This window comes from Bufo bufo, chromosome 5 (genome assembly GCF_905171765.1).
Source record: "Bufo bufo chromosome 5, aBufBuf1.1, whole genome shotgun sequence".
Lineage (NCBI taxonomy): Eukaryota > Metazoa > Chordata > Amphibia > Anura > Bufonidae > Bufo > Bufo bufo.
In genome coordinates this window covers 166,669,340-166,686,480 of record NC_053393.1, presented here as the reverse complement: position 1 = coordinate 166,686,480, position 17,141 = coordinate 166,669,340, and the positions used below count along the sequence as shown (strand labels likewise).

The window sequence follows — 17,141 nt, the reverse complement described above, 5'->3', positions numbered from 1 at the left end:
ACTGTAGAAGCAATCAATTTACTATTATCTAAAACAGAGGCCCACAAGTGATGTGATCTACTGTAGTACCTTGGCACTTTATATTTTAGACTACTTCAAAATGATAGACTCAAAGAAGCAATTGAGATATGACATGCATTTTCGTGGACTCTTTTGGAATATTAGACTTTGTTTCCACCACATTTGTCCTATGTGCTTCAGGCATATTTCTTTTGGTTTTTTAAGGGGTTGTTTGGTTTAGAAAACCAATTTTTAATTTTTACTTGATGAGGGTCCCCTTTTGGGAGTGTCTCTTAATCTGGAGAACCTGTCAGGCCCTTGCATAACCCAGGCAGGCCATTGGGACCTGTGTAATACTTTACTTGTGGTGCTATAGGGGACTGAACACTGTGATTAGCTTATCTTCAGGGGAACATTATAATAAAATAAGATTGTGAAGAATAATAAAATCTACTTATAAAAAAATAATAAGTATACTGCAAGAAGGGCAACAAAGAGGCAGATGACTAAGTCCTTAGATGGCGTAAGCTTAGAAAGGCTGTTTAGATGTACAGTTTATCAGGCTGGATGATAGATTTGGTGCAGAGCTAGACACATTTTTCTACCGCTATACCAAATATTGGTTGGCTTACTTTGTGACAGAATTTTACACCAGAATTGTGGTGTAATTTTGGCACAAAAGAAACATCTTAAGCCACGCCCTATTCCCACTGAGCTTCACCCCTTTCTCATGAAGCCACGCTCCATTTCTTGCTAGGTGCAGATAGTTTCTCCAGCCTAGGTGTACTCACACCAAATGTGGGACCTTAACTTTTATCATGTTTTGTTCCTTTTAAGAGGAAATGAAGTGACGATTATTAATAGGATAAGTGGCCAGTGCGAAAAGTATTTGTACTTATCATTAATTATTGGTACCTTTTCTATGGTAACAATATGTAGGATTTTAGGATTTAAAAAAAATATATAGATAGTGAGGTAAATTGTAATATTTAAAAATACATTTAACATAAAAACTGGAGTTTAACTATAGGTCATTTTTTGATGACACCTTCCCTTTAAAAAATATAAATGCCAATCATATGAACACATTTTTCCATATGATGGCACTGCAGTATAAATTGGTATACGTCTTTACTGAATGTATACAATAAACAAAGACCAAAAATGTGGTGTGAACACAACCTATATAGGCAAGAAGAAATGGAGAATACAAACTCATGGCCTCCAGTATGTGTTGAAGTAACGTGATACAGAATGCAGACTTTTATGAGGGATATTGAGAAAACACCTGAATGACGGAAGTTGTGAAACCTGTCCACATTTCCTGTTTGCTGGGCCAAATAACTGGACAGAAAACATTACGGTCATGGGAACGTAGTTGAACGTTGTTCTAATAGTGTGTGGTGGCCATTTACTATACCTCAAGTGAAAAGTAAAGTCATGTATTACATTTTAATAGGCGACTTTTAATCATTATTATAATGACTCGTAGGATACATAGAAATTCTGTATATATCTTAGACTATATTCACTTTGACACTAGTAAATACATAGAAAACAAACTGAATCTCGCTATAACGTAAGAAATGTGTGAACAGATTATATGCACTAACCTAAGAAGTCCAGTTCTCATGTCTGACACATAGCATCCTACATTTCTAGAGTTGTATGACATTTCTCAAATATAGCAAAGGGAAGCATATAATGTAATACTATATAATAAGTCACCAAATTCCTCATTGGTTTAAGATACTTTTCTTGGAAGTGAATATTTGGCAAACTTTATATGATTAGTTGGGGTATTTTATGATATGCGTGATCTACAGTATGTGATGCTGCAGTTTAAGCCTTTACTCTTTCAGGCCCACGCCTAGAAACATTGACATGCACACACGGAAAAATCATACAGTAACAGTTTTACATATGGCCAACCATTCAGGAAATCCCACAGACTACTAAAGTCACAGTTAACGCGTACAGTATATTTTGGCATCTTTAATGGGTCACCTTGAACATCAGTTTATGTACAGATACTATTGTACATACACATTTTGGTAACTCTGTAAGCACTTTCATTACATATCTTGATCTGACCCTCAGTTACATCTGGATTTAAAAGTTTTGCGGCCTGATATTGGAAATGGTTAACAAGTTTGTCAGCAGACGTTGCGCTAAGAGCTTTTCTGAACTTCTGTGATAATTCTGAGACAGAAAAGCTGGCCATACACGAGATAGCTGACAACTGAACAACTTGTTTGGTGGAAAGCTATCTCCCCGACACAAGGGGTACAGTCTTGCAGTATAGATCAGAATGTCTGCTGATTCACATGTTTGGCTGATATTTGCATACTGTATAGTCGCTTTTTCCAAAGCCACGTGCTGTAAATCGTCTGGTTTAGGGTGCATTCATACGACCGTAAGTGTTTTGAGGTCCGCAAATTGTGGATTCGCAAAACACGAATACAGGCCGCGTGCGGTTCGCATTTTGCAGGACGCACATGGCCGGCGCTGTATAAAGAATGCCTATTCTTGTCCGCAACAGCGGACAAGAATAGGACATGCTCCATATTTTTTGCGGGGCCGTGAAACGGAACAACGGATGCGGACAGCACACAGTGTAAAACCGGCAAAACTGCGGAACAGATGTGGATCCATTTATACGGTCGTGTGAATGCACTCTTAAAAACTACAAATCATAAAAATAATCTCTGATGGCATTGAACCAGCAAGGGCTGCTAAAGGATTTCAGCTCTGAGGCCTCCAGAATTTTGAATGCCTAGGATCTGGATAGCATATGATCAGTGCAAGAAAAGGGTGCATTCACACGACCGTAAGTGTTTTGCGGTCCGCAAATTGCAGACCGCTCATGGCCGGCGCTATATAGAGAATGCCTATTCTTGTCCGCAACCGTTGACAAGAATAGGACATGCTCCATATTTCTTGCGGGGCCGCGGAACGGAACAACGGATGCGGCCCCATTGAAATGGGACGGATTGCAGAACGGATGCAGATCCATTTATACGGTCGTGTGAATCACCCTTAATAATACAAAAAATTATAAAATGTTTTTTAAATGTGGATATTCACATGAAAGTCCCATATTAACAAATATATACTGTACAACTAATACGTTAACACAATAAGCGTATAGGTCTATACGAGTCAAAAATTACATTTGTTGCTATTTTTTGTACTTTCGTACAGTGAATGGTACCTTTTCTATGGTTTGTTCCCGTTCTTTAGGTTTAGTAGTCCATTATAGTGCCTTGAAAGTGAAAAAATACTGTGAGTAAAGGTATAGGATATAATAACCTTGCAATCTACCTCAAAGGAAGCAATAGTCTTTCATAATTATAACTTATGCTCAGCACGATGGCAATGATTTCAAAAATATTAGGATATGTTCACATGGATGTACTAGAGACATGATAGAAATTACACATCACATCATGACAAGACACATTACAATCTACATGCTCTGCTACGTAAATGTGAAAAATCACTATATATTGAGTATTAGAATTAATGATTTTTTCTGTAGACCCAAGATAAATGTTTCTAGATCAGTCTGTGATACACTTATTGTGTTTTCCATTCCTGGAAATAGGTAAGTGACACAATGTACTGGGTATTGGTCACAAGGGACTTGATAGTGTGCCAGTGGGTTACTGAGGGACTGGTCACTATTCCATTCTACATCTAGGCTAGGCACTTCTGTGTGGTGTCACTGGGTGATATAATACATCAGGATAATTGCCACGTTTAGCTAGTCTCCTCATATGGGCACCTCACAGTCCTGTAATTCTGAGAATATTTAAGGTTTTCATGTTGTAAGTAGATGATGTAGTAGGGAAATTGAGTCATGTTGTGACTTTGGCAGCAGAAGAGTCAAGATCACCTCAATCTTTCCAAAATTCCCCCAAGCATTTCCATGAGTAAAACACCTAGGGCCTCATGAATAAAAATGAGTGTGGACAAAGAGTGGAGAAGCTGCTCACAGACACCAGTCATATTATAGGTATTCATTTTCAGGTGCATTCTTCATCTGCACTAGTTTTTTACATGTGATCCATAAAATACGATATGTGCATCCTCCTTGCAGGGGGTCCCCGCAGTGACCTTGAGAAGGCGGGTCCCTGGGGAAAGAGGATACTGGCTGGGGTCACTCTACAGACGGTCATAGGCAGGATCACCTCGGGGGGGACATGCTGCACTATCTGCATAATGCAGGCATTTCCGGATGACCTCAATCCGGGGGCATGTCATGGCCATACTGTAGAGTGGGGTCTGGTAGAGGACGTCCCCACTCCAGTAGTGCCTGACACTGGGTTTTTGAACTAGACCCATGTGCAGCACGAGGCCCCAAAATGTCCTCATCTCGGCTGCACTGACCGGCGTCCAGCCACCGGGTGTAGCCAAAAAGGAGCCCGGGTGCTGAGCAACGAACTGTTGGGCGTACAGGTTCGTCTGCTCCACCATCAGATTCACAAATGGGTCACTGAAAAAAAAAATTCAGTGAACCCCAACCACCAAAGACAATAAATCAGATAAAGTTTTTTTTTTTTCCCCTAACTAACTCTCCCTTCTATCTCTACCTAATCGTGCCTCTCCCTCACTGACCCTAACCTACCTGGAGGGTGATGGGTGCAGGAGGGTGATGGGTGCCGACGGGGGGGTTCGCAGGAGCTGGTGCAGAACGGTGCAGGACGGTGCAGGTGCAGCAGCAGGAAGAGGAGGGGAGAGAGGAGCGCCGGGAGTTTGAATCTCCCGCCTCTTTCCCCGCACCAATCAGCACCAAGGACAGCACCGCCGCCCCCAAATGCTCGGACTGTGATTGGTGGTGTGTAATCACACCACCGATCACCGTCCTTTTCCGGTTCATCGGGTCACCGGAGACCCGAATGGACCGGAAACGCAGCAAGCCGCAGGTCTGAATTGACCTGCGGTTTGCTGCAATCGCCGATGCGGGGGGTCACATGACCCCCCCCCCGGCGTTGTGACAGCATGCCCACTGAATGATTTCAGCGGACATCCTGTTCCGATTAACCCCCGCCGCGCCACAATGTAGTTTTAAAGTTAGGATGTACCGGTACATCCTGGCTCCTTAAGGACTCGGCAAACATGGCGTACCGGTACGTCCTAAGTCCTTAAGGGGTTAAATATGTGCTTCCAAATATATGTAATCCAACTTGGCCTGGTGCTCTACTGAGTTCAGTGATGACCCCTTTGGTGACCATATTGGTTATATATTCTTAAAATGTCTATGGGGTAAATGTAACAAAATACTATGATAAAACATAGAAAAGTCACTAATTTTCTGACTTTTGGGGTTTTCTAAATGTCTCACCACTTTGACAAAAAGTGGGTGGGAGGGGAGCGGGACTTCAACAACCCATCACATTTACTTATATGTTCACAGAAAAATTGGTGGACATGACACCAGAAATCCATGCCAGCTCCATGCTGGTATAGGTTTTAATTTCTGGTGCATGGACCTCCCAAGGAGGTGCCAAAATTATGTCCTTTTAATAATGTTAGGACATCGTACGTCAGCATACTTTCTTATTAAGAGTGGCATCAGAAATGCTAGTCTTAATATATTAAAATTCCAACTCAATGAGCATGATGTCCATGTATCTCCAATAACTTTTGCTATCTAAAAAAATATAACAAGCAGAAAAGGTGCCTAGTAACTATCCATATGACATTCTGTCTAGGTAACTATTATGTGAGGACATAAAGTTACATTGTACAGAAGTAGTCACAGGAAGGCATGATTATACTACACAAAAAACAGCTACAGGGCATACAACAACAATTATTAATAATAATACAATTAAAAAATAAAAAAGAGAAAAATAAATATTGAAGTGGCAAAGGCTGTAAGGTGACAGAAGATACTGTGTGGCAAACTGACATAGGCAAATCACAATGTAAAACTGAAAATATTTGTTCATCACAAGGAGTTGTGTGATTAAATCCATTTCCAATTTTTGTTTTATTTAGCCAGGGTAGAGCGTGTCTCCTCTCTCTGGATGATCCGACACAATTCAACACTACACAGTAATATGCCTTAATTCCACATTCGTGAAAAACACTTGTTGCCAGTGAGACACTTTATGGTCAACCTAGTTTTGGGGGCCTTCTGAATTTTTTTTTACAAAGCGGTAAAAAGACAGTAACATGGTAGGTAAGTGTGAGCTTCTCATGAAATAGCTTACCATTAATTTTTATATCAGTACATATACAGTAGATGCAGGTCATAGTAGGTGTCATGTATAAAAGCAACTGACCTAAGCAACGGTTATCACCATTCAATTGGCTTCTCAAAAATAGATGACCAACCACCATTATTATTATGGGGCCCCTGCAGTGAATTAAAAAGGCAGGTCTCTGGGGAAAGAGAATACCGGCTGGCAGATCTCTGTACCTAGAGGTCTTCCCCGCCACATGATTCATCTATTATACAACAATTTTTATTTTCATTTTCAATATAAAAAAGGAGATACAGTACACAAACAAAAAAAGAAAAAATATACACAAACAATAAGTATTACATGATTATCATCGATAACATCGTATTTCTATCCTTATCGTTATTTCATTTCACATAAGAAAGGTGTATAAAAAAAGACAGATACCCCCCCCCCCCCCCCCCAGGTGTGTTTGCACATGATTCATCTATAATAATGAACTAACCAGTTTTTTATATGGACACATAGGCTGGTTGAGATTCTATAAGCTGCCTACTCGTATGTAGTGCAGTAGTCAGGTGCCACTTATACAAGGGGGAGGGAACTGGGGGTCCACGCTTGCCTGGGGGCCCACCAGGGGATTCACCTCTTCCCTTGTGGGCCAGTCTGAATCAGCATGGCCTGTCTATTGCAGAGTTCTGCTAAATCCACATCAAAAGTCTACTTAAAGAGCTTATTGTTTACACTGTTTATGAACCTAGCCTAAAGGTGGCCACAGACATATTAGACGAAGGTCACCAGGGCTGGTCAACCATCTGATGTGTATTAGATGTTTAGCTGATGTTCATTTGGCAAATGTTGGAGAAGAAGAAGAATTGGGCATGATGAATTTTTACATTCCTGTTCTTGAGTTCTCAAGGGAGATAAGCAGCTGCTAGAGGTAACTGGCAGTGACTGCTATAGGTGTATGGTCACATAACACAGACAGTTTTCCCATCAATCTCTGAGAAGCTAGCTTCTGATTTATAAGGTTATTTATACATTTTGGGTGGAAATTATTTTTTTATTTAAAAAAAAAAGGATGTGGAAAAAAATACCGTAATAAAAAACAGGAAAAAAAACACCATAAATGTATACAAAATAGCAGTTGCCAGTTACCTGTTAACTATATGGTTTTAATACACAAATTGCACTAATGAATTAGTCTTTTCTATCTTTTTTATTCCATAATTAAAAATTTTTGGAATACAGTTTTTGGATTCCATCTGTATACATGTATCTCCCTGCCATATATTTTCATGTTGTTCCTAAACCTTGAATTTATCCTGTGTAGTTTTCTGTAGAGTAATTCATTTATTTTTACGATCCTGATCTATTTATACTGCCACCGTCCATAACCTCTACTCTGGCATTGTTACTTCATAACTTTCCACCTAAAAGATCAAGCACACTCATTTACTTCAACGGACTGCTAGACAGGAACTGTTTTCCATTAAATAACAGAAACTCATAATTCTAACATTTTCTTTTCTATTTAAAAAGGACCTTTCAACGGCCCTGACATTACAATATAAGTAGCTGGCACTGTTAGGCATTATTAGTAGATGCCATCGGTGTAATTTTTTTTTTTCAGCTCAGCTGCTCTGTTGCCCTGCTGTGCCCCCATTCTGGTTTTGCGCCCTGTATGCTAATAGATAGCATTAGTACAATGAGGAGGAGATGCCAGCTTTTCTCAGGGGGTATCTCTTTCTCCTTGTCTGTGAGCTGTCCAACCACAGCGGAGCCCGTCACAGCAACGGAGAAGGTATGAAAAACTTTGTTTTGATGCTGCAAGGGCTTGCTGCTGGTGAGATTACCAATGTGGAGGGCTACAGTTCCTCTGATGTGTCTCCCCTCTCAAAGACATCACCCTTTCAACTTTCAGTAAAAATACATAAAAAGTATCTACATCTGTCTGAATGCTCACCAAATTATGCCACTATAGCTCAGAAGTATTTTTTTTTCTTTTGTGTATCTTGCCCAACTCTACTGCAACTTTGTTTTGATGCTGCAAAGGCTTGCTGTTGGTGAGATTTCCAATGTGAAGGGCTACAGTTCCAATGGTGTCTCTTCTCTCAAAAAGACATCATCTCTATTTACAGATTCATGCATGCCCCTTAAAAGGTGCAAGCTATTACTGTAATTACTCACTGTATTCACACACAGCATACTTCTGGTACTGACAGATTCCTCAGCTGTACCCTTATAGACTAGACACTGCATCTGCTACACAGCATGTTAAACATGGTCCCTCCTGACACAGGGAGTTTGGGGAGAGCAGCCAGAGAGCAGTGGTAAAAGAGGTATGATGTGTGTCACGATGTACTCCAGGGAGGAGGAGAGGGGAGAAACCTCATGTTCAATATACGGGATGTCACACAAGCAGGAGATATAACCAGAACGGGGGGCACATGGTCATGTGACTGCATATGAGGCTGGTTTACAGAGGCATATCAGCTACAAACACTAGATTAGTGACTAATCTTATTTCATGTATCATTTTTGAAGATTAGAAAACCACTTGAATACATTTTGTCGGCCTTCCTCAAAGAAATTAGGTACTGTCACATTACAGTTGAGGTACAATGGAATGTATTTTGCTCATGATACTTTTTGTGGGATCAAATGAAATATATCTGCCAAATATGTAACAAAAAAAGGATACTCTATTGGCATATGTTAGGCCATTGAAATCTATGGGCAGATCAGTGTACATGTCAAGAGGATTTACAAAGGCATGGTGTGAACACAGCCTTAAACACATGCATGTTTCATCTGGCCATTATATGGCCTCATGTTATGGGAAGTATTAAGAATGAAAAAACCTGAACCCTGCGTGGTCTGAACTGAACCATCTACATCATCACAGAGTTCAGTATAGTAAAACTGTGGTGTTGCAGCCATAATCCAGACCCTAAAGTGTGGAAGTATTACCGCCATGTGAAACTAACCTAAGGTGTCATGGAGTGCCATATACACTCCATGTGCAGTGGTATACTGCCACCATTTGTCTTCTGTCAGATTCATACAACCTACTTATACCTACAGTAGAGCCATAAAGACATTTTTGACGGGAGTATTTCCGGCTCCATACAACCTGCAGCACATAGAGAGCTATAACATAGCAATGTGCACAAGCCCTTATAATCTAGGTTGAATGAGCTGAGCTTTTGTGCCTAAGCTATAACTGGGACCCATGGAAAAATAAACTAAAAAACAAAATAGTTTAAACTTAGTACTTATAGCTGCTATTTAATAATAAAGTCCTGCAGCAAATAAATGAATATAGTATATTCTGTATCTGACTGCTGATACCCAGTACAACCTTATGTCTCCTCTGTTCTCAGCCTGGTTTGAATACATTGTGAAACATTTATTCATTTTACAGTTTTACCGATCTATTCTTTTGAGGACCTGACAAGTGTGAGAAAGTTGGATACTAACAATTTGACACGTTGGGGAATTTTGGTCGTTTGTGTTTTGTTCGGAGATTTTTCCTGTTAAGTCAGCTCTTTAAATCGAGCCATGATTTCTATAAACAGCCGCAGGCTAAAAGTTATACTTTTGTGTCACTGCTCGATCACTTGTAACCTTACAGTTGAACTAGCACGACCTTGTTTGGCCACTTTCAAGCACATTTTGTGCTCACTCTGTGACACTCAGGTGCCTAGATAATGGCTTTGTCAACGCTATTTGCCTAATAAACAATCCGCATTACTGATTTCTGACACGTAAAGGTGTGCTTCTGAGGGAGCGGAGAGAACTGCTGCTGATGCAAAGGGAGAATCAGACCGTGTAAAGACTCGTCTGATTCAGTAAATGCTTGAATTCACCATAATGTAACAATTCTGCAGCATCTGTGGTATGCTGTGCCTCTGTTATTACTCCTAGAAATGTATGAATATTGACACCTGGTTGTTACCAGATGTCAGAGAATTCCCTACACAGTTCAATCAGTGATGATGTTGTGAGACCATGTAGGGAAATGGCAACAATTTAGTCAGAGGAATAACAGAGGAATGACACCGCACAGACATCTGAGAAACGATGCTCCAGATTTTTATTTCATGGAATATAATTATTTACTCAAACAGACATGCTTTACGGCCACATTACTATATTACCGCATAGCACTCTATAAAACTGCACCACTAGGGCACCCTGAAACCCATTGTTAATATACACCCTGTTTGCCTTGGTTTTCTATTGATCTGTGGCTATATGAGGACTGCTGAGACATAAAACTTCCTCCAATACTGCAAGCAATACAAAAACTATGGATAGGGTTCCTTAAAAAAAATAAAAAACACCCACACAATAAAACACTGCCTAAAAATTCTGTATATCATGGCGGACTAAATCATATTACAAGCGGTGAAATGTTTTACGTGATCCAACTATTTTCAATCTCATCTATCAGTAATTGGTCAGTGTGAATACCTGCTTTGAATTGACAGTGACCATTGCCACTGTAACTAAAGGGGTTTTTCCAGGACTTAAAAATTGACGACCCATCCCCGTAGTGGCCGTGACTCCCATAATGAGAGCAGCAGTGCAGTAACCAGTCACGGCCATTACACAGTGTACACTGCTGGTTCCAGTGCCGCAGCTCATCAGTGGGGGGACTGGAAGATCTACCCGAACGATAGGGCATTAATAGTTAAGTCCTTGAAAACCCCCTTTAAATCTGATTAAAAAATGTACTTGTTACCCATAGAAATAAATCAGTGCATTTTTTGAAATTAAAGGGGTTATAGCTGCTATAGTGAGTAGAGTACCTTATAATCGCTTTCTAAGAAAACTAGAACCAGCCCTGCACCTCACATAGATCCAGAGATCTCCCCATTCATTGCTCCAATTGCTCTGCCAGATTTATTTCAACTGGTGGCAGTTGAAGGATGGCACTGAGCATGTGCGTCCACCTCACTAAAGTGGAAAGAGATATTAGGAAAAGGCAGCAGGTGGCGCTATTCAGATAGATTTCATTGATTAGCTCAGTAGCTCGATAACATTTTTAAATATATGCAATTAGAAAAATGATTCAGATCTAGGTGCTGGTTTGAAAAACATAGAAGATTTTTCTTTGCACAACCCCTTGACATCTGCCTGTGATTGGTTGTTGTCAGCAATGCAATCGCTTTACATAAAGTGTTCCGTTCTCTCCAAGACTGAACAACGACTCTCACTGTATCCCAGGGCTGTGTAAACCCAGGTACAATACTACAGGATCAGAGCATGTTACTGCCCAACCACGTTGTTGTGGGTAGCTGTTACTTGGTATCTAGTGTGCAGCGGGTCAGCACCGTTTACACGCGATACATGTATTAAACAGATTACAACACGTGTTATTGAACACTGGGTTAGTTACACTGTGCTTTAATAGCTCAGTCCTCTGTGCATACGCGTATTGGCATGCTGCCTTATTTTTGTACTCTTTTCGTACATTATTGCATTAAACTGAGTTAGTTATAGATTGTGTGTGCCAAAACTAGGCATATAGCTTTGATTTATTTTAATAGAAGCCAAGCAGCCTTTACTGTCTCCTGCCGAATGATGTCATTTCATTAACCTTATTTGACTGTTGTGAAGCCATAGCTGCTTCTCATTTAATACAAATCAGAAGAACCATACATCTGTATTTACTTACTCAAACATATGTAATTTTAGGTTATGCACAATTCTAAGTTTTTGCAAAGTTTTCTCTAAAGCCCACAACCCCAATAACAGACAAAGCTGTTTTCAACAGGAAAGGGGTGCAGAAGGAGAAATGAAAATGGGATGCCCTTCTGCAAGGTTGTTACACTGATGGGTTGATTTAGCTGACGGGGAAGGGAAAAGGAGAAAGTTATTCTCAGCAAAAAAATTCTCAAAGGGATTATCCCATTATTAATGTAAAAATATGAAAAATCATACATAATCTAGTACATGACAACCTCTTCCTAACAAAGCTAGAACCAACCCTGTACCTCAAATGGATCCAGAGATACCCCGATTCATTGCTCCAATTGTTCTGCTAGATTTATTTCAAGCTGTCAGCTTAGGGGGGTGGGTCCTTTCTCAGGGGCGTGTCCTTTCTGCTGCAGCTGGTGGCAGTGGAAGGATGGAACTGAGCATGTGCTTCCATCTCAGTGAGCAGGACAGAGAAATTAGAAAAAGAGCAAACAGCAGGTGGCGCTATACGGATGGATTTATTTGAAGAAGTATTGAGATCCAGGTGCTAGTTTGAAACCTGTAGAATTTTATTCATGGATCGAGAATGGAGAATGGAGCCCTGCAAGGTGGTGGCTGGAGGACTCCGGTCCGGCCACCACCAAGCAGGCTCCCCATAGATGTGAATGGGAGTGCACCGCGCATGACCGGCCACCGCTCCCATTCTCTTCTATGGGCTCGAAGGCACCATAGAAAATGAATGGAGGGCTGCTGCACATGCGCAGTGCATCCTCCTTCACTTTCGGGGCTCCGTTCTTGATATAGGTGCGGGTCCCAGCGGTGGGACCCGCACCTATAAGACAATGGGGACATATCCTAAAGACAACCCCTTTAATTAATAGTGGCTCTAAGGAGTCAGATCCTACAGAGTCACTGTTTAAAGTGGTATTCCCATCTCAGTCATTCTTGGTGGAGATTGGAATACCCATTGTATATAGTGGCCAGAGGTGGTTATGGAAAAGCAAGATATTCTGTCTCTCATAAGCTTAGGAAGCAATATAGTTAGTTGTCCTACACTGTTTCCCTAGCTCCCATTCACTTCAATTGGTGTTACAGAAATAGCGTATCTCCTATAGACGTAACTAGGCTGTTACTGTGGTCTGTCCACCTCTGGCCACTACATCCTGGCCAGCTGATATGGCCCCATGGCAAAGTAAGATGGAGCCCTACCACCTAGTGTAAGAAAATGAAAACCGCTGCACAAAAAGCAATAATTAAAGGTATGTTTAATATCACCATATATAAGAAAACCCGGATTATAGCAAAAAGCCACCATATTGTTATTCCCCACAAAAAGACAATGTTCTTGCACCTGATTGGTCCCCCTCCCATATCCTCTGGGCCCCACAGCAAGAGCTAGGGCTGCTAGGGCTATATTTACGCCCATGCCTTTGCCTGAAATCAACTGATAATTACCTCAAAAAAACACAAGAACACACTTGCTATCATTTGATGTATTATGTATAAATGACCTTCACTAGCAACATCTGTAACAAAGGAAACTAATCACCAGGAGTATTGGCGAGCCTAATCCCACAAGTCGTATTGTCCATAGAAATACTTTACAAATATCGAACCATAATTACTTGACTGATTTAAAGGGGTTGTCCAAGTTATTTTTTATTGATGACCTATCCTCAGGATCAGCTGGTTGAAGAGAAGACGTGTGCAGTGCTAGTGCTGCCTTCTCTCTATTGTAATAACACCCATTCATTTCAATGGGACGGCTCCTTCCTATACAAGTGAATACTTCAGAGCCATCCCATTAAAGTGAATGGGACGGCTTTTTGTAATAAACAATGAAGAGAAGGTAGGGCTGACACAGCACGCGCCTTCTCTTCCACCAGCTGATCGGCGGGAGTGCCGGGTGTCGGTCCCCCGCCGATCTGATATTGATGACTTATGCTGAGGATGGGTCATCAATAAAACTAACTTGGATAACCCCTTTAAGAATGAATCGATCTGTATACCCTGTGTGATCATTTGGAACATTTCGTAAAGAAAAATCCTCAAATAAACTGTTGTACTTTGTACAGTTGCAAAAGTGAAAGTGAAATGAATATCCACTGAACATATAGTTACAGCATACTGGATATGACATCTGTATTGTAAGTGGTGATGACAATGCTGAGATGTGTGACAAAATGAAGTATTAGTAATCGGTTACCTCCAACTAACTGTATATAAAATAAAGTTTTTTGATGTATTTACGATAAATGCTGTGTTTCCTGTTAATGTGCCTATAGGAAATGGTCTTCTAAAGGTGCCCATACACTCCAATAGCTGTTGGCGAAAACTCTTTTGACTGATAGCTATCTTTCCTGACTCTCATACCTGCTCGGCTTGGCTGAGCTTGTATGTGTTTTCAATGGGGAGAGAGAAGAAAGCAGCTGCCAGACACTTCCCGAAAAAACAAAAAAATCAGGTGTTTAAATTCAACGCGCCCATCTCCCCCAACATTGCCTGTCTGGGGATAGTCGATAATTTCCCATGCACAATAAATTGTGAGCTGGTAGGGGCTAGTTCGACCAACAATAGCCCTTATAATATTTACTACAGTTATAAAGTGCTGTCTACTACAATATTTAAAGGATCACTAAATTTTCAAAAAACCATTGACGAAAAACTATTGAAGTCATAGAGACGTATCAAAAGTTTTGATCAGTTGGTATCTGAGTGCTGAGACCCTCACTAGAATGAGGAGAGAGAAGCACTTGCATATCATGTGCTCTCTTCTCGCTGCAGGATTCAGGCTCAGAAGTCTATGGGCCCGTTTTCATTCCGTCCTCTGAAGGGGGAGAGCACTTAGTTTATCTCATTCTAGGAATCGCTAGAGGACTCGGCACTCAGACCTCCACAGATCAAAACTTCTGATATCTCTCTATGATATATCAAAAGTTTTTTGAAAACTCAATGACCCTTTAATACCATAAACTAAAACTAATCACACAATTGTATATTGCCCATCAAGAAATCAAGTAATGTGTATGGATAGTTGACCATGTAATTCATATGTTTCTTCTACCACCTCCTTATATGGAAAATGTTCATCTCTCTCATTCTGGCAGACTTGAACGTGTATGACATGGTCACTCATTCATTTGAATTGGCATGTGTTGTACTACATTTCTTCTGCAGTGACTACTGATCAGATCAGACTCTTCGTAATTAGTTATTTGTCATGGTTTCTGTTTTCTTGGTCAGTGTTCCTCAACTCCATTCCTTAGGGCCTACCTGCTCATCATGATTTGAGAATATCCCATAGAAAGAATACCTGTGGTAAGTCCTGATGCATTGACACTAATTATATCACCTGCCCAATACTAAGGAAATCCTGAAAACTTGACCTGCAGGTGGGCCCTGAGGACTGGAGGTGAGGAACGCTTTCTAGGTTACCATACGCATTAGATAGAAGTAGGTTGATGGCTTAACAACTGTTGAAAAAGCAATCATCTGGTGGTGAATCGTCTAAATTGGCATTACAGTTGCTCATACTGGCCATACATTTTCAATAACATTGGGATATGGACTAATGAGCTTTTCAGGAACATTCTTAAAAACAAAAGATCCATCATCCCACTATTGGAAGAAAAATTCTAACATGGCCGACTTCTTTCCAGACAACGGCAGTCTCTCATCTGTTCCCTAAAAGCCTTGTTCATTGTAAATTTTCACTTGACGAATGTCATGGTTGAGATTGTCTATTATCACCAACTACAGTCTAATGTGTATGGGCACCTTAAGACAGGGTTGTCCAGGTGGGACATCCCTTTGACTGCTTGCAGTAGTTTTCACAAGTCGTGAAACAAGACATGCTATATCGTTATCATTGAGTAAGTACTGTATGTAGGAATGCTTTTAGCCAGCCATAATATTTTACACACAGTGAGTGCTATGAACAGAAACTAAAAGGACTAGATGTAAGTCTTCATGGAACACAAAGTCTAGAGCTCAATACTAGCATTAAATAATGTTTTATGGCCCCTCTTTTTGTATTATGTTCAGTGGTGCTCACATTGCAGTAGCCATGGCCGACATGGTCTGCATCTCAATTCAATAAAACATGACTACACGTATGCAGCCTCAAGTCTCATGTTCTTAAATAATTCATGCATTATGATTACGTTTATTGTAAAGTTTATATAAAACAAATAAAGATGAAACATTATTAAAGGGGAGTGTAGAATTCCGAAGCCATGAATGAAAAACAGTGGACAGAAAATGTTGCTAAAATTACAAAAAGTTACTTTTTGAAAAAGATTAGAACCCATTAAAGGGGTTGGCCACTTTTTGGCTACTGTTGAAGAACGTGCTTGTAAGATGACTACCAATATAGGCTTTGTTGATTTTCTGTGCCATTTTCGAAGCTAGAACATGGTCAACCGCTTTAGGTATAAGATGTGTATACATTACAAGTATTATTGTACGTTTTATTTTTTGATTGGAGTGATGTGTCGTTTGACTGATAATTGTACCCAATGCTTTAATCCATTTATTAAGCACATACAGAGAGAAAAGATTTCATAGCTTGTATGGAGAATCTGTATAATGCTATGAACCTTCTGCTTTAATCAGGAGAGAAGGGTCCCTCCTCCCGTGCCAAAGAAGCCATCGAAAGGTCAGGCCCCACTGGTCCGGGACAGATCTCTGGAAAGCACAGAGAGACAGCGGCATGAGGCCCGGAAGCGGCTGATGTCTGCAAAGCGTGCTGCGTCTGTCCGACAGAATTCAGCTACCGAGAGTGCGGATAGCATTGAGATCTACATCCCAGAGGCTCAAACCAGGCTATGAAGCCATCACAAGCATCACTGGGGGGATATTATATATCTATATATATTTATGACACAAAGTTACATATATAATAATCCTCTAGTCGGGTTTGGAAACACAATCATGTGTATATGTTATTTTGTATTTTTCTTCTCTTTCTATACTCTCTCTTTTACTTCATTTTCACCTAGTTGTCATGAAGTCCCTTTTTCCAGATTGTGCTGTAAGCGGTCAGTTCTCTGAGATCCTGCATCTCCCCCTCTCATTCATTTACCATTATGACGAGCTATACACACAAGTCATTTCAACTGGACCTTCTTTTATTTTACATACCTAAAATAAAGGAAGAATAACTCCTTTGTATAGAATTCTTTATTGTGCCCTGTTTTATTTTCCTTTTGTCTAGAGCTACAGTAGTCTGTAATCTAG

The 17,141-nt window shown here is 40.4% G+C and overlaps 1 protein-coding gene across 1 annotated transcript in view; it reads left to right on the top strand.

Annotated features, from left to right (window-relative positions):
* The window catches only part of DLGAP1 (DLG associated protein 1), a 322,787-nt gene extending 306,054 nt beyond the window's left edge, over positions 1-16,733 (top strand). The window contains exon 10 of the mRNA XM_040432120.1: positions 16,518-16,733. Coding sequence (XP_040288054.1) covers positions 16,518-16,733 — 216 coding nt within the window. The remainder of the gene's footprint in view (positions 1-16,517) is intronic.
* The last annotated feature ends 408 nt before the right edge of the window (positions 16,734-17,141 follow it).